Raw genomic sequence first — 19,821 nt, forward strand, 5'->3', positions numbered from 1 at the left:
AGTTTTGTTAGGTTTTCAGGAGTCCTTCTTGCAGTGGTTTATTTCACTTCCCCCTTATTTCCTCTTAGAAATTAATGTAGAGTAAGATACACATTATGCATTTTGTTTTTCTTCTTAGTAGTTTTTCACCTTTTAAAAGTTCCTTGTGTCTCATGTTTTGTTTTATTTCCCATCTTTGAAGTTTTCCACCCTATTGTGTTTTCTCACCTATCCCATTCCTTTCTGTTTCTGTCCTTTGTTCCTTTGCTTGAACTTAAAATCATACATATATATTTTAAACCTGTATTTTCTTTTTTTTTTCAGGCAATGGTTGAAATCTATGGAACGCCAGGACTGCCATAATGAATTAATTAAATACACCATTAAATAATTAATTAAATGTGTCAATAATTAATTAAATAAATAGTTATGACACATGTAATTAATTAATTATTGACACATTTAATTAATTATTTATGTATTTCACATTTTAATTAATTATTGACACATGTAATTAATTAATTATTGACACATTTAATTAATTATTTATGTATTTCCCATTTTAATTAATTATTGACACATTTAATTAATTATTGACACATTTAATTAATTATTTAATGATATATTTATTTATTTCATTTTGGCAGTCCTGGCGCCTGGCTCTCATCATGAAATAATTTTATCTGTCAGCCTCACCCATCAAACTCAGGGGGCGGGGTTAACGCTGCCCATGCAGCTTCTCTAACATTTGATTGGTTGCCGTGCAAAGTAAGTCAAAACAGGTCGATCCTAGATAATCGATTGCTTGTGTAGACTTGGGGCAGCCAGGTATCCCAGAATGCAGATCAAATCACAGACAGCAATGGTGGTTGTGTAGTTTTAAAATACCCCGTTTTTCTGTCACCAGCTACACTTTTAACAGTGTTTTAGCCGCGAATGTCGCGACGTATGTCTGATCAGGTTGTCAACATAGAACATGTTTGCAAAAGTGCTCAGATGTTTTCAGAGATTTCACTAGCTCTGCTAACAATTAGCATGCAGAGTGCACCCAGGGGTTACGTTAACCGGTTTGTTTACATATTCCACTCTCCGTGTTCCACATGTTGCATTCGCAGATTCTCATTTTCACCGAACGATCGTCTCTTTCCGCCTGGTCTTGTGTCTCTGTGCTTCTGTAACATAAAGAACGAGCTGACATTTTTCTCACGAAACCAGCGATCAGGTCAACAGACCCTCAGTTTACCTGCATGCATCCTCCTCCTCATCTGTCAGCTGTTTAACACCTGCTGCTAATTCAAGAAACACGCCTACGTTACCTGGTGATAGTCACAGTTTAACTGGGCAGCCGGTGCTCGATATAAAGCAATGTCAGCGCATTTTTCTGCACAAGATAAGTAAATATCGTGTTTTCCCCGAGCGCAGAGCTGCTGGAGCTTGTTTCCTTACAGAGCACTTTATAGGCGAACAGCTTCATCAGCGGCTGATGTCCAATCACCGGCACACAGCTTTCAAACCTCACCTGAGTTTTAGCTCTCAGTGGTTAAACGCTGGACTTAATTCACTCAGGTTCTGTCTGTCGGGTCACGTTTACTTCGCTGTTTTATTTACAACTGAGCAAATCGGTTTGGCTGAGGTTAAAGTTACGTTTCATAACTGCATAGTTTCACAGACGTTTAATGGTTCACTGGCACATGTGTTAGACTGAACTATCATCTAAATATCATCTGTTTTTTAATAGTTATTCAACTGTATTCTAAGCACCAGCTGTCTGTTAGAATGTGATTTTTTTTTTCTCTCTCTGTTGGCAGAGGTATAAAAATGCGCAGGAAAATCTGACGTGCATGGCAAACTTCACCGACGATATTTAGGGAGGAATAAACACACATCAGACATAAATGAACCATTTTCCTGTCTCCATAATTGAGAGCATTTTCTCTTCTTATGTCAACACTCTCTCTCTCTCTCTTTTTTTTTTTTTTTTGGCTTTTTCGGTCATGTTATGTTTACCTGTCAAAGGCTTGTTACAAACTATGAAACACATGGTGCAGACTTCTGGATGTTAGAAGAAAACTAATACTGCTCATGAAGGAGACTAAAGGCAGGAAGGTGTCCTTTAAAACTAAACATGTTAATAGGACCTCCCTATTTATATCATAGTTTATGATATAGCACGTGTATTTCAGCAATAGCCTGCTGATTTCAGTGTAGTGAACAGTCGCACAGCTCACGTAGGCGTTATCTGTGATACTCCTTAACTATAATTTATCCAAGTTAACTTCAGTTAACCATTCAGACAGTTCTTTTGCAATGAAAAACATAAACACCCATGCTGCCGGGAGGTTTCCTCAGTGCCAGCTGTTAACATTATAGCTGCTTATGCAGTAACCATGGTAACCATGGACTCTGAGCGGCTGGATCGACGGAGGTCAGACAACAATTTTACATGTATGATCTTAAAACAGGACACAGCCACTATACGTGCTGGCCTCATATCAAATGTGAAGGCAGACTGAGTCTGTTTGACATTTTTTATATCTAATCTTCCTTTTCAAACATTTAAACAGCAGCGAGTCTGCAGCTGAGGGAATACAAACTCAAATTGTCGGAACAGGTTTGCTCGTTTCTTGGATTCATTTGGTGATTTATTAAATCTATAACTGTTATTCTAATCTGCTGCTGAGTCTCTTACACTTTTCTTTATGCTGTATATTTTCACGTCTCTGGAATAGTTGGCAGTTAGATAGTCAGCTGGGAAACTTTGTGTTAACTCATGGAGCTGAGGATATCGTGGATATCGTGGATATGCTGACCTCGCTGCGTGGTGTACAGAGCGAGGTCAGCATGATTAATATTCACAATAAAAATATTAGCCGAACATCATGAAGTCTGTATGTGTTTCATAGTGTCGAACAACCTTTGTACAGTTAAAGCCAGCAGTTACTACATGACGGAAACACCAACGTTATCTCTTTTATGCGTTTATACACAGGTCACGCTGATTACTGAACAAAAACCCAAAGATCAGATGTTAAACAGATTTATTTGCTCTCTCTCCTCCTTAAACATGTTTTTAATGTTAGTTATAATTCAGAATTGGCGACTGAAACACGTAGGACACATAAGAACTTCAGGAAATAAAACACCGATAAATATAACCTCAGTAAAAGAAGTCAGCGGGGGTTACTACAGCTGTGTACCGGGGCCTGCGCTTTGTCGGTGGGATTGCTTGCGAGGCGAGCGGGTCTATCCCACACTTTGCTGTGAGACTGGGCAGACATCTCCGAAATCATCGAAGCACTTGTGCAAAGAGGCTGTATCTTGACAAACGGACCAGACACATGAAGATTAAACCACTACATTCTCGGCTAAAAAAATATTAAAACGGTATTTGGTGACACACAAACAGGGTTTTTCAAAGCTCAGTTCTGTTAGCTTCCACGTGCCGGTTGTTGTGTGCTAGAAACAATGGCCACCAGGCCAAAGCAATGGTTTTGACTCGATCAGCGTTAACCCCGCCCCCTGAGTTTGATGGGTGAGGCTGACAGATAAAATCATTTCATGATGAGAGCCAGGCGCCAGGACTGCCAAAATGAAATAAATAAATATATCATTAAATAATTAATTAAATGTGTCAATAATTAATTAATTAAATGTGTCAATAATTAATTAATTAAATGTGTCAATAATTAATTAAATTGTGAAATACATAAATAATTAATTAAATGTGTCAATAATTAATTAATTACATGTGTCATAACTATTTATTTAATTAATTAATTCCAATTTTAATTAATTATTGACACATTTAATTAATTATTTAATGGTGTATTTAATTAATTCATTATGGCAGTCCTGGCGTTCCATAGAAATCACTCACAACTGTGAGTAATTAGGCTGCAGGCTCTTAAGACCAGCGCTCTCAAACACTCATCGCCAGAACGTCAACTAACCCTCGTTAGTGACTTCACAGTCAGAGATCTAGTTAAACTCTCTACTAACCTTGTTTTCCTCTGTTCTCAGTAGTCTGTCGGATGCCAGTACCTCACCGACATAAACCTGTCTTCATGCAGCCGCTGATCTGCTCATAGCGTCTTCATTTCACGTACCTGCCTGCATAACTGCCCAGCTTGCTACAGAATAGTGTTTTCAGCCATTACTCATGCCTCATCCGGACCCTTTCCTTCCCCCTACGCTTTGCCTCCCCCTGCACCAAGTAAGACTGTTACTAATTACTACCCATCTCTGGATCTACACCTGGAGCTCATTTTAATCCCTGTCTTCCTCTTTTTAGTGACTCAGGGAGCCCCGCTTTGCAATCCTCCCTTGCCCTGCAGTATAGGGTTCCTGCTCTGGAAAATACCCAGTGTTGGGTTCCCTGGCCTGTGACAGCAAGAGACTTATTCACTGGACTCTCTCACAGCACAATTCTTGTTCATAGTTCATGGTCACGGTTTACATTGTTGTGCCTCTCTTAGCGCTGTCTAGTTAAATCTTAGTATATACTAGTTCATTGCTTGCCATAGAAATGTTTGAGTTGTTTTTTATAGTGTTAGTGTTTGGCGCTCCACAGAAAGTATTGTGAATACTTTCATAGCATAACTCTAGTGACCTGTGCTCCTCTGTATCATTGAAGTTCATAGTTTATTCTAGCATTTTTTAATCAGCTAATATGATGCTTTCTCTTTGTTTTCATACTTTAAAGGTTGCACTATTGTTTCCCAGAATGTTAACTGCACATTTATCAATGTAATCCCACCACTTCCTGATTTCTAAACAGATGTATCAATACTGTAAACCTGTTTTTGAACATTAAATCTTCATTTGTGCTGAGACTGAATTTATTGCTGTTTATTGCTTGAACGGTGAAGACCTTCAGTATTCAGTAAAATTTCAACTTTAACTTCAAACGTAAATTGAATAATATTCAACAGAGAGCAAATGACCTTTTTCATTCAAATAGATTGTGAATACAGTGCGTGTTGCATGTTACTGTTAAATTGAGGTGGAGATCAAATAACAAGTGTGAGTACAAGAAAATAATTATTATAATATGATGTGTTAAATTTCTTTAGATCAGAGCAGGGGCGATTTTAGCCCATTTTGCGGCTCTCCCACTCTGGCTCTAGTGCCGTTGCTGCCCGAGCGATAGTGGCTGAGACGCAGCGGATCGGAGGTGTGAGTGCCTGGCTTAAGTTACGCTTTATATAGTTAGGTAGGAGTCAGACCATGTTTCTTTTTAGCTGAAAAGCATTACACCAGGTAACCTGCAGTGTTGAAAACATGTTTTCCGACGATGTTTGCTACCCTACAATCCGTCCTACTCTGTAGTAAAATCAGCAACATTTGAATACCCTGTTGCTCCCATTTAAATGTATATTGCCAATTTAAAATCTAAAACTTAAAATTGTCTGTAGCCTACTGTTGTTACCACTGTCTTGTTTGAAATGGATACTAACTAGCTAACTGACTGAATGCCCATTAACCTTATAACTCCTGTTGTGTGTGTGTGTGCGTGTGTGCATTTGTGAACAGAGACAGCCAGGTTCATAAGGGATATAAGGATGTTTTTTCAAAAAAAGGAGCCACATTCAGGTAAAAGTGTAAGATCAAATGATCCGTCTCTCAAGAATAATGTCGGATCAGTGTTTCAATATTTATATATTTTATTAGATGTTCATGTGGTTTGGTTATTTGCCTTTTGGTTGAAAGTACACTGAGAGGGGACTTTTTGTTAGTGATCTTAATAGTATTTTTTCATATTAATGTAATTTTTCATCTAATTGAATACAATCTATTTGTGTATGATTGTCAGTCCAAAGAGGGAGAGAGGAAAGAGGGAACGTGAGGAGAAAGTACAAGATCAGGTAAGAAAACAGACAGGGAGTACTAACAGGCAAAACAGAAACTGTTAAACTGGCAAAGAAAAAACAACTAATTTTACTCGTACAATCTGGAAGTTGTGTTCTCCCTATATTAAAGCTGCTATACTGAATCTGCAAAACAAACTGGGTTGAAACATTTTTGACCCTCTTTAACAACATTCCAACATAACATTATAATGGATTGGGGAGATTAAAATTAATGATATATTTTTATGTGGTTCAGCCACAACTCTACTAAAACCTCAGCCAGTAATAGGTAGGCCAACTTTTGGACCGTCCAGTTGTCTGTATGACTGCCGCAGTATATACATCACATTTGCACACTATCAGAAAGTGCCAAACAGAGCCCTGGTGGAGTGAGGAGCTGTAAAGAGAAGCAGAGTTCTCTGTTTATATTCTAAACATGTTTTAAGCTTGTTTCAAAGATTCTGTCCTGCAGCTTTAAATGTTTTCCAAAAGCACACATACACTTATCAGTGTTTCTCCAAACTTTTTACAGTGTGTACAACCTGATAAAAATGTCAAGCTCTCCCAAGTACCACTATGAAAGCATGAAACTCGTAAATCTTACAACACAAAATTATTATTATTAAATTAGTAAAATTTGTATCGGCACTAAAGATTTTTTCATACATTGTATATATTCTACCACAGGCAAAGTTGCCTCCATTTTTATAGTTTTTATTAATATTTTGTAATAATTTATTTGTAATAATTTATTCTGTTTTGGGAGTGTTTTTTTATGCATCTGTATTATATTACACATACACATTCAAAGTGAATCTCTGTCCAAAAATGCACTCAGTTTACTTTTTACTCACTATGAGCATCATTCATTATTCTCCCGCAGTAATTAAGGTTAGGATATGTTTTTTTTTTTATTCCAATCCATTCTTCTTTTGCAGCATTTAAATAGCCTTTATCTGATTTGATGGTTTTGTTACAGACTTTTCAAAAAAAGTGTTTTGTTTTTCTTTCTCAAATGTGGGGATTCAATTGTGTTAAAATGCACAAAACAGTGATATCATGTTTTGAGACTGTTGTGGAAGTTTTCCATTTAAATAAAGCCTGCAGACGAGCGGTGAGCGGCAGCTAACATTCTTTAATCAAAGCACACAAAGAACATACAACCAAGCTTGTGGAGCCCCTGCATGACCGCGGGACAGACGGTCAGCAGAGTTCTCCCTGAGCCTAGCATGGCTCTCAGTTAAATACCTTCTCCAGGAACAAAAGTACGGTGGCTGGGAAGTGCAAAGCGCAACAAATTAAAAAACAGCAACAAATTAAAAAACCGCAACAAATTAAAAATCCACAACAAATTAAAAAAACGCAACAAATTAAAAAACCGCAACAAATTAAAAATCCACAACAAATTAAAAAACCGCAACAAATTAAAAATCCACAACAAATTAAAAAACCGCAACAAATTAAAAATCCACAACAAATTAAAAAACCGCAACAAATTAAAAAACCGCAACAAATTAAAAATCCACAACAAATTAAAAAAACGCAACAAATTAAAAAACCGCAACAAATTAAAAATCCACAACAAATTAAAAAACCGCAACAAATTAAAAATCCACAACAAATTAAAAAACCGCAACAAATTAAAAATCCACAACAAATTAAAAAACCGCAACAAATTAAAAATCCACAACAAATTAAAAAACCGCAACAAATTAAAAATCCACAACAAATTAAAAAACCGCAACAAATTAAAAATCCACAACAAATTAAAAAACCGCAACAAATTAAAAATCCACAACAAATTAAAAAACCGCAACAAATTAAAAATCCACAACAAATTAAAAAACCGCAACAAATTAAAAATCCACAACAAATTAAAAAACCGCAACAAATCAAAAATCCACAACAAATTAAAAAACCGCAACAAATCAAAAATCCACAACAAATTAAAAATCCTTGACGGAAAGGGATTGTCTGAAATACCGGAAGTGGCACAACGATTAGGCTTACTCCATATTTGTAGCTCAGAAAAGTGATTCGGGATGTCAACAAACGTTGAGAAACTCACGCCTCACAGCGCTTCCTTATCACCCTGACGGTGCTTGCTGCACTACATAGAGAACCGGAAAATGTTTTGCCCGTTTTGTGGCGTTAGCTTCAGCCTCTTCACCCCTTTTTGTGCTTCCTGTGGACGGTCTCTGGAGCTTTTGCGGGACACAGACCAGGCTGAAGGATCAAACTCCCCGGGGACATCAAAACAAACAGAAAATTCTGAACAAAGTAATTTTGATATATTACTCACTTTTTGTTCTCTTCAGACAGTCTATGCTATTTCAGTTAAATAGCACGTTTATTTACCATTTTGGCTCCGGTTTCTGTTTCTGTTTCCTTATACTGTATTCTCGTCTACGTTTAGTAATGGAGAGTGCTAACCCCGTTTTGATGTCAAACGTTTTTCATTCAACCAGAACAAACATGTCCGTCATACAAGCAGTTCATGGAGTACAAAAAATCAAAATCCAAAGAGCGTCAGGCCTTCAGCTGTGGAGCAAAATTAAAACTCAAGTTACAGAGTAAACCTGTCAAGGTAAGCCATCACAGGTAACTTTATAAACGAGGATTTGGCAATTATTCTTAAAGTGATCTGGCTTTTATTATTTGTTTGTAGATCAATATCGGATTTATGGTGTCACAACAAACCGACTTAAAACCGCTAAGAGGGAAAACACTGCCCTTATTTATTACCCCCGAAATTACAGCCCCTGACCTCCTGAAGCAGGCTGTAGAAAAAATGAGAACATTCAACAAGGACTTGGTGGAGGGACCATATGTCCTTTTGTATCCTGACTGCACAGAGGTGATAAATGTGCCTGGGACAGAAAGGCCATTCCGATTGGCAGACTACAAAGAGGAAATAGGAAAGAACTACAACAGGATTTCTCTATTCATTTGCCCAGAGAGCCACTTCAAACGAGGTTTGTTAATTTTATATTTTGATGTGTTTACATATACAACAACTAATAATGTGTCTACTTTCTCAGCTCTGATTGCAGAGGATGGTACCTCAGACTCGGACCCTGAGATTGTGATTACATCAAGAAGCACAGCTGAGTTCAACCAGGCAGACACATTGGTGTGTACTTTTTTTCCCTCTCCACCATGCCAGAGGCCTGTGAGTGGCCCTGGCAGAGGTGCATGTCCTCTGAGTGCTCTATTTTTTTTCTCTATAATGATCATAATTCTGTAACATCCATGGGTCTATTATTTTCATTGTGTGATTATATGTTCTTTAAAAAAGTATTTTTTTTTAAGTATTGATGGACTATCTAAATGCGATACGAAGTTGGTGAAAGCTTTGAAAAGTGCATGTTTTTCATCTTAGGTTTTCAAACCACAAGACCAGAGTACCCCTAATGGTAAACATGCAGAGAAGGAGTAAGTTATTTAAGAGCTTGTTCTGCTATATATTAGAGTTGGGCAATACAATATATGTCTTTGTTTTATTTCAGGGAATATTGATCACGATATAAACCGCTAGATTTGTACATATTAAATGTGCCGTTGCTCATGGTAAATGGTAAATGGCCTGTATTTGTAAAGCGCTTTATTAGTCCCTAAGGACTAAGCGCTTTACACATCCAGTCATCCACCCATTCACACACACATTCACACACTGGTGATGGCAGCTACATTGTAGCCACAGCCACCGTGGGGCGCACTGACAGAGGCGAGGCTGCCGAACACTGGCGCCACCAGTAGGCAATGGGTGAAGTGTCTAGCCCAAGGGCACAACGACCAAGACTGTCCGATCCGGGGCTCGAACCGGCAACCTTCCGATTACAAGGTGAACTTAAAATTTCACATAAGTAAGATGTGAAATCCTCAGAAGCTTGTTTTGATTTAAATATTTATTTCCTGTCATAAGTTCAGACAGACGGATGTATTAACATATTACATCCGTTTCAGGTACAAAAAAAAGTACCTGAAAAGGTAAAAAAAGGTACATGTTAAAAACTAAATCAAAAGTCAGGGATAAAGATTTCCAGTTTCAAAAGACAACAAACACCAGATCACTCAATTGCTTGGTCAATTACATTTAAAAACAAAAAAGAATGATTCTAAACATAAATCTTAGTTTACAGTAAGTTTTACAGGAGAACAGACATAAAATTGACAAAGTCTTTGTCAATATCAAATGAATAAGCTAAGAAATAAAAGCAAATTCTTCTAATCTCTCCTTGTATATTTATTTTAATGGTTGGTTTAGATGTAAATGGTGCCCAAACATCTCCACGGGTGGCGCTGCTACTTCACTGTGCTGCAGGTAACAAGTCACCCTAACTGGACATGATGCTGTTCCCAGAGCGATTGGTTGCTGCGCTACTTGATAAGGATTGACTATTCTTATGTCAATGAAAAAAAAGAGTGATTAGAGGAATAAGCAGCATATAAAATGGATGGATGGATAGCTCTATTGCAATAGTCTCATATTTCCTTTGAGAGAAAAGTATACTGCAATACATATTGTTATTTTATTGCCCCACCCTAATATAAATATTTATTGGTTTCATAGCCTTTTTATAATGTTGGTATCATAAATAATATTGAACTGTATGAGCTTCTTATCTGGACATTTTAATTCCAATACTCTTATTCTGTTTCAGACATGCTCCAGGACCTTCATCTATCATACAGCCATGTCAGGTATTTGGGCAATTTATGTCAGCATGACGTTTTTTGCTATTGCTGAAATAGTACAAAGCTATGTATGTTTATATACAGTATGCAATTTTTGTTCTTTTTTTTCCAGATTGTAATATCTGATACAGAGGATCTTGATCACCAAAACGAAACGAATCCAGTCATGAGTCCCTATAGGTAAATAAAATTGTGTCTTATATGTAATTTTAAATCTGTAACTACAGTACACGTTTGGGTTTGTGAAATGGGTAAAGATAATTAAAGGGTGAATAGAAGTTATTCTAATGTTGGAATTATAATTTCTCAACAGTAAATATGCAGACCTGTGTGCCCCCTGCATTGAGGACGAGGATGAAGAGCTGGTTGAAGTTGCTTCACCGATTGATGACAGAGCACTGTAAAATATCAAATACTACTTCAAATAACAATGCTAAATTGTATAGTCTTGCATTCGGTCTTTCATTTTTGTGATTACAGGGAAGACGTTAACATTAATCTACCTGACATCATTGCAAACTTATCCAGTGCTATTCATCATGGAAGTGTCAGCAGATTCAACATCTCAAGAGCAAATGTCTGGGATGGAGCAGTCAGGGGTTTCAGGCGGTTGTCATACTCTGAAACCAATGACATGCTGGTTAAATTTACTGATGATTCTGGCATTCTAGAAGAAGGACTTGATGCAGGTGGCCCAAAACGAGAGTTTTTGAGTCTGCTAATGAAACACATGAAAGATCGTCCCATTTTTGATGGACCCGAAGGACGTCGATTCCTCGTCTACAATGCAAAGGGTATGCAATGATCAGATGTTTGATAAACTTAATTTAAAGACTTTTTTGGACTTTGAAATCAATTTGTTTTTAATTATTATCAGAAGCAACTCATAATTTCTTGGATTATTTCAAAACAGCATTAGTCTGTCTATCTGATCGATCTATCTGACATCGATCGGATCTGATCGATCGGTAGAGAGAGGTGTGTGTGTGAGAGAGTTTATCATTTACTGTATTCATTCACAGCTGTAAGGGAGGATGAATACTACCTAGCAGGAAAGATGATAGCCGTGTCAGTTGTGCATGGTGGTCCAGGGCCCCATTTCCTGTCAGAAGAGCTGGTACATTATCTTGCAGGCCAGACTTCAGTAAAAGCAACAGTTGCCTCAGTCACAGATGACGACATAGGGAAAGCTTTACAAGAGGTGAGGACAGCGCAGGATTTGAATGCAGGATAGAACTACAGCTTCTTCATCTGTATGACATTAAAAAATTCTTTCTTTGTGTAGGGAAAAAACAGGAATGAAAATCAGACACGTAAGCTTACATTGTGTATGTCCATTTTTATGGGTTTTTCAGATCGACAGTGCTGGTTCAGTGGATGTCCTGCGTGACTGTGTCATAAAACACAGTACTATGCTACAGGTGGCTGGTTGTCTAAGGCATGTTTCCACAGTTGAGGAAAAGAAAGACATTGTGTCTGACTATCTCCGGTGGTATATAATTGCTCGAAACTCATCTGTAATTGACAGGTGAGACAGGTGAATTATTGTTATGACAGTGTTGTTCATAATTTCCGACTGAAATATTTTACATTCTCCAAGGTTTCCAAAGTTCACAGTTTGTCCATAGTTTGTGCATGTACTATGAACTGGTAAATGACACAAAGTTCTCCTCATTCTTTAGATTTAAAGAGGGTCTTTCAGCACTTAATTTCCTGAGTGCACTCCAGCAACACCCTACTTTGCTTTCCCCGGTCCTGTGTCACATGGAAAAGAAACTCACAGCCCTTGAACTTGAGAGACTTTTCAAACCTGACTTCAGCCCATCTGGAAGTAACAGGAGACGTCTGGAAAGTCAAACTGTGGGCTACTGGTCAGACTATCTGCTGGACTGTGAAGGTTTATACCAGTATTTCTTTTAGTACTCATTACAAGACAATGTGTTGAATTCACATATACATATATAATTTTTTTTAAAATTTTTTGCAGAATCACAAACTGCTGTGTCGTTGGGCGATGTTCTGATGTTTGCAACTGGGCTAACATCACTGCCACCTTCTGGATTAGATCCACTACCAAGCCTACAGTTCCTGGATGACTCTTTATTCCCGATGGCAAATACATGCTTAAACTTATTGAAACTACCAATGATAACTTCATATTCCTTGTTTAAATCCAACATGGATTTTGGAATTCAAAACTCCCCAGGATTTGGATGTTTCTAGAATGTCTGGCCTTGTAGTTCAAACCTGCTGTTGATTTATTCCTCAAGTTTTTAAGTCAAATTTTTTTTTAAATATGTTATGAATAGGAGAAGGTGGGACATACTGGCGGTACAGCACAAATCCATTATAGTTTACCAGGTTTATTGTAGTTTTATTAGATAACCCAGTTACTTACAGCTGCTTCTTCTTGGCATTACATTGTAAATTCTGTAGGTTTTTTGCTACGGGACTTATCCAGAAATCTGTTATGTATTTGAGCATGTTTTTTTTATTCTAAAATGTAGGTACATCTGTTCAAAGGAGATTTAAAATGCAATCGCTAGACTTGATTTGTTCAAAGTTTTGACAGTGCTACTAAAAGTAAAGGCATTTAAAGGTGTACTGTGTTCTACTCTTAAAAGTTGTAATAAACACACAATACAGTGCAAGATGTGATTTTGATTTGATTTATTATTTATATAAATGTTCAGGACTGTATCTCAACTTCCATCAGCTAAACAAGGACCAGAATTATCAAGACATTCAATAAGAATATGCTTTTACAAACACAAACTTAAACTTTTGGCGTCTTCAGCCAACTCATGTAGCCTAGTTCAAAAAAGCAGCATATGCTATAGGTTTTGGTGAAAACAACAAAAAGCCAGGTTTTTGTTTTTTTTAGAAATTTGCAATTTCTATTAACTTCATGTAAAGTTCAGTGGCAGACTCCCAGCAGACGGGCTTTTGAAAATGATTTTGCTCCATTACAAAATTCAGATACTCCTGTATGTTTGAGTCCCCACATACAACTACTGACAGCCTAGACTCAGGAAAAGCGTCCAGTTCAGATTGTTGAATCAGGAATCCACAGTCTCTGGAGCCGTATCTGTGATCAATGGAAGACAATTGCATTAATATAGGTTTACACATAAAGTAATTATTTGATCATTATTATCCGTTACCTGTGGGGTAGGTAGTACAGTTCATTTGGCACACCTCCTGGACATGAAGCTGTTCTTGAGGGACGAATCCGATGAGTGTTCCACAGCTTCACACATTCATCAAGATCCTTCTGAACAATGACAGTGAAGCAAAATCTCAAAAGGCACTGATGCTCGTGACTTCCATTGAAGTGTCCAGCATCTCGAAGATCCGCAAACAGCTCCAACCAAAACTGAGCCCTAAAAAAATTGTTTAGAGATAGTTTAGTTTGTTTACATGGCATCGTTTCACAACACGTCATCGCATGGCACTTTACAGTTCATTTTAACTGAATCATATATAGACTCCAGTCAGTTTAAATGTTTTCTATCGAAAGGGATTGCATACAGGCAAAACTCTAAAACATTTCAGTAATGTGCAAAAGTTAATTTATTTTAGGAATTCTAATTAAATGTGAAATTAGCGATACTGAGTCATTACATACAAAGTGAGGTATTTCAAGTATTTCTTACAATGTTAATGATTAAGACGTAGAACTTATGAAAAACCCAAATTCAATGTCTCTAACAATTTGTATGTTCTATTTGTTTGGGTCCTTTTTGCATAAATTACTGCCTCCATGCAGCGTGGTATGGATGCTATCAGTCTGTGGATCTGTTGAGGTGTTATGGAAGACCAGGATGCTTCAGTAGCAGCCTTGAGGTCTTAGCCACTACACTATGTTACACCCCTTTCATCCACACTTACATTAGACAAAACTTTCTATTAATGTGCTTTGATAGTCTCTGTGAACATTCAAATTCTTTTAAGGTGTTCTTTATGGAGGGTGTCAATTATGTTTTTTTCCCCACAGCTGTCAGGACAGCAGTCATGTCCATTCTGTGAGTCCTCCTGAATTAGAAAGACCATTTAGAGGCTCAGGAACCCTTTGCAGATGATTTGAATTAATTAGCTCATAGTAGAGTGGCACTTTAAGTCTAAAATATTTAACCTTTTCACAATATTATGGTTTTGAAGTTGGGTTTTTCTTAAGTTCCAAAGCATAATCATCATAATTACTAAATGGGCTAAAAATGTATAGTTTGGCATACAATGAGTATTTAATATCGGTTTTACTTTTTAAGTTGAATTACTGAAATAATAATAATAATAATAATAATAATAACAACAGTAATAATAATAATGGATTGCATTTATATAGCGCTTTTCGAGGCCCTCAAAGCGCTTTACAATTCCACTGTTCATTCACTCTCACATTCACACACTGGTGGAGGCAGCTACAGTTGTAGCCACAGCTGCCCTGGGGCAGACTGACAATAAATCAACTTTTGCACGACATTCAAATTTGTTACGCCTTTAAATATCAGGCAAAATTAAATGTTATATTTACCTTCCTTTTCGATATATGGACCACCAGGACTCAATTCGCTGGTTATTCGTTGATGAACCAAACATGTGACTGGACTCTCCGCTGAAGTGGTCATCATGATGGTGACGTAGTGCGCACTGAACTGCAGCCATAATGCCGTTTTCTGTCCCACAGTCAGTTCTCAGTCTCATCGGTACAACACCAAGGCTCCCAACACATGACAAGTAATAGTAAGCTATAACCACTGGATTATTATTGGTTGGTCCACATTCTAGCCACAAAACCTTGCGTGAAAATCCATCAATGCACCCTGAAATGGCCAAACCGAATGGTTTGAGCTTGTCATAACCATCAGCATGCCACATGTAGTTGGGTCCCAGCGAATGATAGGTTCTCCTAATGAATCTTCTGCGTGTTCTCATCTGGCATCCATGAGGATTAAGCTCCCGGAGTATTTTCATCACATCATCCCTCTTCACTTTAAGATGATGCTTTTGTTTAAGTACCTGCCACATTGTTCGATACCCAAACAATCGCCCAGGTCCTTGAAGCTCCGCTCTGATTGCGTTAATGATCGTTGTTCTGGAGTGAAAATATTTTCTTCGGTAAAGTCCAGCATTATTAAGTTTACTTTTAAGACTCCTTAAACTTATCTTTACACCATGCAAACTTAACATCATGTCCATGATAACACTATATGAGTGACCTTCGTTGAAATATTTAATGCAGTACTGTAGGGTGTCTGATCCTTCAGCCTGGTATGTGTCCCGCAAAAGCTCCAGAGACCGTCCACAGGAAGCACAAAAAGGGGTGAAGAGGCTGAAGCTAACGCCACAAAATGGGCAAAACATTTTCCGGTTCTCTATGTAGTGCAGCAAGCACCGTCAGGGTGATAAGGAAGCGCTGTGAGGCGTGAGTTTCTCAACGTTTGTTGACATCCCGAATCACTTTTCTGAGCTACAAATATGGAGTAAGCCTAATCGTTGTGCCACTTCCGGTATTTCAGACAATCCCTTTCCGTCAAGGATTTTTAATTTGTTGTGGATTTTTAATTTGTTGCGGTTTTTTAATTTGTTGTGGATTTTTGATTTGTTGCGGTTTTTTAATTTGTTGTGGATTTTTGATTTGTTGCGGTTTTTTAATTTGTTGTGGATTTTTAATTTGTTGCGGTTTTTTAATTTGTTGTGGATTTTTAATTTGTTGCGGTTTTTTAATTTGTTGTGGATTTTTAATTTGTTGCGGTTTTTTAATTTGTTGTGGATTTTTAATTTGTTGTGGATTTTTAATTTGTTGCGGTTTTTTAATTTGTTGTGGATTTTTAATTTGTTGCGGTTTTTTAATTTGTTGCGTTTTTTTAATTTGTTGTGGATTTTTAATTTGTTGCGGTTTTTTAATTTGTTGTGGATTTTTAATTTGTTGCGGTTTTTTAATTTGTTGCGTTTTTTAAATTTGTTGTGGATTTTTAATTTGTTGCGGTTTTTTAATTTGTTGCTGTTTTTTAATTTGTTGCGCTTTGCACTTCCCAGCCACCGTACAAAAGGCAGTACACAGCTGTTTCACACCTTAAGGTTCACACTCCCTTGCTACTTCCCAGAGTCCTCGAAGAGACAAAAGACTGGTCCTCTGGAGTTCCTGTTTCCCCCAACATCCTTACTACACCCCCTACCATTTGTCTTAAGTATGAGTGTCAGACATGTTAAAATCCAGTGGCACCAAGGCATTATACAAAAATAATGTGATTAATACATGAGTGAAAGAAATTCCTATACAATCCCACCCTTTGATTCTTAAATCAAGAATCACATTAAAACCAGAATTTCTTTCCTGACATTCTATATGTCACATCAACATTATTGTACACTTAAAGGAGTTTCATACTGTGTATCCTCACTTCACTGTTCTCTCACCACCCTTTGTTCATCTTTAATCTTCCCCACAATCTAAGCTCTCACATGCAAATGGAAACAACAATGATACAGAGGAAAGGTCTTCTCCAGAGTGTCAAAGTACTTTGCATGGCAAAGTGAAACAGCATTAGGTGGTCATTCTCAGTCACGGTCATCGCTCCTGGTGTCTGTGCCATTTACAGAGTCATAATTCCAACGCTGATCTTCCTTGCGCTGTCACTTTTGGAGCTTGGCACGCTCTCTCCATCCCTCGATTTCTGTTCCAACGCGGCTGTAGATTTAAGGCAGAGCACGTCGTACACCTTAGTCGTCTTCCTCAACGTCAACGGCGAAACTCTTTCATTTTATTTTAAGATTTTGCTGTTCAAAATCTCCTCGTGACAATCCTTTGGAAGCCCAGTGGTGCAGCCCACTGTCGTTTATCTGCTGTCCTGGAGATGGTTCCTGCTTCTCAATGGTCCTCTTGAAGCCTTCTCTCCTGGTCATGGTCTGCATCTGCGCCTCAGTCAATCCTTCCATATCCCTCATGTCACGGTTCCTGCAATTTAAAAATGAAAACTTCCCCGGAAAATGTCAGCTTATCACAATTGGACATGCACTCCCCTGGAGTAGCTTCACTCCAGGCCCTGTTGTAAGAAAAAACATTAGCCAGCGGTGTGTCCTGCTGTAAATCATGTGATTAGATCATATGATTAACCCTTTGCTGTGGAAAAAGTGATATAGATGTTAGCGCAGCGCATCTGTATGCACACTTTCTCACAGTGACCTCTGTACTGTAAACAATACAAGGTCATGAATAACACACTGCTGGTAAATTCACAAAAACACAGAAAGTGGCAATTAAAAGGTTAAGTCAGCACGGCCCAAAAGCCCATGCAACCCAGGATGTTGCTGTCACCTTTCTGCTCCTGTAAAAAGAAACATACATACATCCACCCTTTGTCACTCTGGGTGGAGGTGCAATCTTGCATACTGGTGTCAACTTAGTCAAAGCTTTTGTCAGTCCAGTCAGTCCACAGTCAGTTCCCCATTTTTTATTTGCTGACAGTAGAACCTCTCGTGATGCAATAAGTTTCTACTGCCAGCAATGACGTCTTTTCAAAAAAGGACTGAATCCTTTTTGACAGGCACTTGTTTTCTGATTGTCCCAAATAAGTGGCTTTCTCCCGAGCCCATTTTAATTTTGGAGAAACTCACTTGCGATTGATCAACATGTTGTGTAGCGCTTTCGACTCCGATCTTGCAGGCCTGCTTGAAAAAGAGAAAATTGCCAAACAAAAGTCTCAGTGCACTGTTAAAAATCAAAAATGTGAAGGCCTCTTTTAGAAGTTGTCCAAGCATACTTTCTTAGAATGATAGATCAAAAGAAAACTAATTTGTAGGTTAAAAGTGGTACCAAAGAAAATGCATCAGTCAAGTAAATCCCCAAAACTTTCATCCACCAGTCACACACCTCACACAACAGCAATATTCTATTAGATAATGAGTTTTTGTTTTCCCCCATGTACCCAGATGTGTGTCATGATAAGACCTCCCCCACACATCAGAAACAAGAAACTCAATAAACTATTAGTCTCCACTCATCTGACCCTCCTGCAGCATTCTGTTCACCCCTGCTATGATTCAATCATCCTTCCCTAAAAATAATACTAGTTCACTAGTCTATGTATCACTTCTTAACCCACTAAGTGAACCGGACAAGATGATGGTAACAGAAATGCATGCTTAAAAATACTGTTTGATCTTCATGAGCTTCATTGCATGTGTGTTTGTGTTAGTAGGATTAATGCATTTTTCTGTTTGTGTAATTTTTGTGTACCTCTCCTCTTTGCGGTGCTCCAGACACTTTTCAATTCTCCACGCAAGGCAGTCGTTTTTTCTTCCCAGTTTCCTAAACCCAAATTTCATTTCCCACACTAAACCAGCCTTCCTCCATGTCTTCCCCTGTGGTCTCATCTCATCTCTCCCCCTTGCAGCAGTCCAGTAAGAGTCAGTTGTCTTTCAGCTTTGTCCTGTGTTTTTAACACTCTCATCTTGCCATTTTTGCACCGAAAGTGGCAAATGTCCAACTCAGGCAGTCTTTTCAAAGGTCCATTCACACACAGTGAAGTTGCAGCTCCTTGGAAATGCACATCCATCCATCCAGTCATGATGATGCCATTTTTCGCCTTGCTGTCGCTGTCTTGCACAGCTGCTGCTGGACCTTTTCTTCACTGCTCAGGATACTACTGTGAGCTCTTGAGATCCATCTCGTTGTTCTGCAACTGCATTTCTTGTCTTCAGGGAGAGATTCTTGGAGCTTGTGTTCTCAGGGTGACAAACACATGGAAGTTAAGCTGTAAAACAATTCAGCCAAAACTTGGCTTGAGGGTTTCTAATGGTGTTAACCTATAATTTTCTTCTGACTGCTGCACGTGGAAAATTGATCCGGGTCTGCTCTTCACCTGCAAGTGCACACTGAGACATTTTGATCATTAAACAGAAAACCCTTTCCCTAATTTAATTGCTTATTTTCATCAACAATTCTGCTGATTTTGTGTGTGTCCACCCTAGGGGAGCTGGTGGCCTGCAGTACCACCTTCTCCCTCTAGTTGGAAACAACTTTTACACACATTTCTACACTCCTCTCTCTTTTTTTCCCCTTGTTTTTGTTCCCCATTTTCAACATTTTGAACGCCATTTTTCACTGTTTTTACACACACACACACCAACTTTTCCCACACAACCATTCTCTGCAATCTTACACACCACACATTTACTCAATTCTTACCATACAGTCACGCATTGAGTTTTGTCTCGGGCCGCCCGGTGGAGCGCTGCTACTGGATCTAGATCAGGCACGTGCAGAGGGGGGGGCTAGAGGGGCTTGAACACC

The 19,821-nt window shown here is 38.2% G+C and overlaps 1 protein-coding gene and 1 long non-coding RNA gene across 4 annotated transcripts; one reads left to right on the forward strand and one right to left on the reverse strand.

Moving 5' to 3' along the window:
- The first annotated feature begins 7,814 nt into the window (after positions 1 to 7,814).
- LOC146658887 (G2/M phase-specific E3 ubiquitin-protein ligase-like) lies at positions 7,815 to 13,153 on the forward strand. 3 transcript variants are annotated; one of them, XM_085422625.1, is made up of 13 exons: positions 7,817 to 8,108; positions 8,297 to 8,415; positions 8,497 to 8,803; positions 8,870 to 8,961; positions 9,211 to 9,263; positions 10,493 to 10,532; positions 10,639 to 10,706; positions 10,840 to 10,926; positions 11,007 to 11,320; positions 11,549 to 11,727; positions 11,882 to 12,054; positions 12,209 to 12,423; positions 12,514 to 13,150. In XM_085422625.1, exons 1-13 carry the CDS (start codon positions 7,958 to 7,960, stop codon positions 12,747 to 12,749), a joined length of 2,034 nt encoding a protein of 677 aa, XP_085278751.1. In that variant the 5' UTR covers positions 7,817 to 7,957; the 3' UTR covers positions 12,750 to 13,150. The 3 variants fall into 3 exon arrangements, with proteins under 3 accessions (XP_085278750.1, XP_085278751.1, XP_085278752.1); XM_085422624.1 differs by having other exon boundaries at positions 7,815 to 8,108; positions 8,497 to 8,961; positions 12,514 to 13,153; XM_085422626.1 differs by lacking the exons at positions 7,817 to 8,108; positions 8,297 to 8,415; positions 8,497 to 8,803; ... (4 more) ...; positions 10,840 to 10,926; positions 11,549 to 11,727 and having other exon boundaries at positions 11,159 to 11,320; positions 12,514 to 13,129.
- Positions 13,154 to 13,221: 68 nt separating this feature from the next.
- LOC146658888 (uncharacterized) lies at positions 13,222 to 16,191 on the reverse strand. The gene is made up of 3 exons (XR_014913759.1): positions 15,061 to 16,191; positions 13,691 to 13,909; positions 13,222 to 13,614 (listed from the first exon to the last, which is right to left on the reverse strand). It is a non-coding gene; the product is annotated as an uncharacterized LOC146658888 (long non-coding RNA).
- Positions 16,192 to 19,821: the final 3,630 nt, after the last annotated feature.

Source organism: Rhamphochromis longiceps, linkage group LG11 (genome assembly GCF_057381845.1).
Source record: "Rhamphochromis longiceps isolate RC_006_pf linkage group LG11, R_longiceps_female_GT1.1, whole genome shotgun sequence".
NCBI lineage: Eukaryota > Metazoa > Chordata > Actinopteri > Cichliformes > Cichlidae > Rhamphochromis > Rhamphochromis longiceps.

What these genes read in the sequence shown, in the direction of transcription:
- LOC146658887 (XM_085422624.1), top strand. Translation starts at nt 7,958, where the DNA reads ATGTTTTGCCCGTTTTGTGGCGTTAGCTTCAGCCTCTTCACCCCTTTT. An exon ending in TACAGAGTAAACCTGTCAAG is followed by an intron (nt 8,416 to 8,496) that starts GTAAGCCATCAC and finishes ATTTGTTTGTAG; the next exon opens with ATCAATATCGGATTTATGGT. An exon ending in CCGATTGATGACAGAGCACT is followed by an intron (nt 10,927 to 11,006) that starts GTAAAATATCAA and finishes TTGTGATTACAG; the next exon opens with GGAAGACGTTAACATTAATC.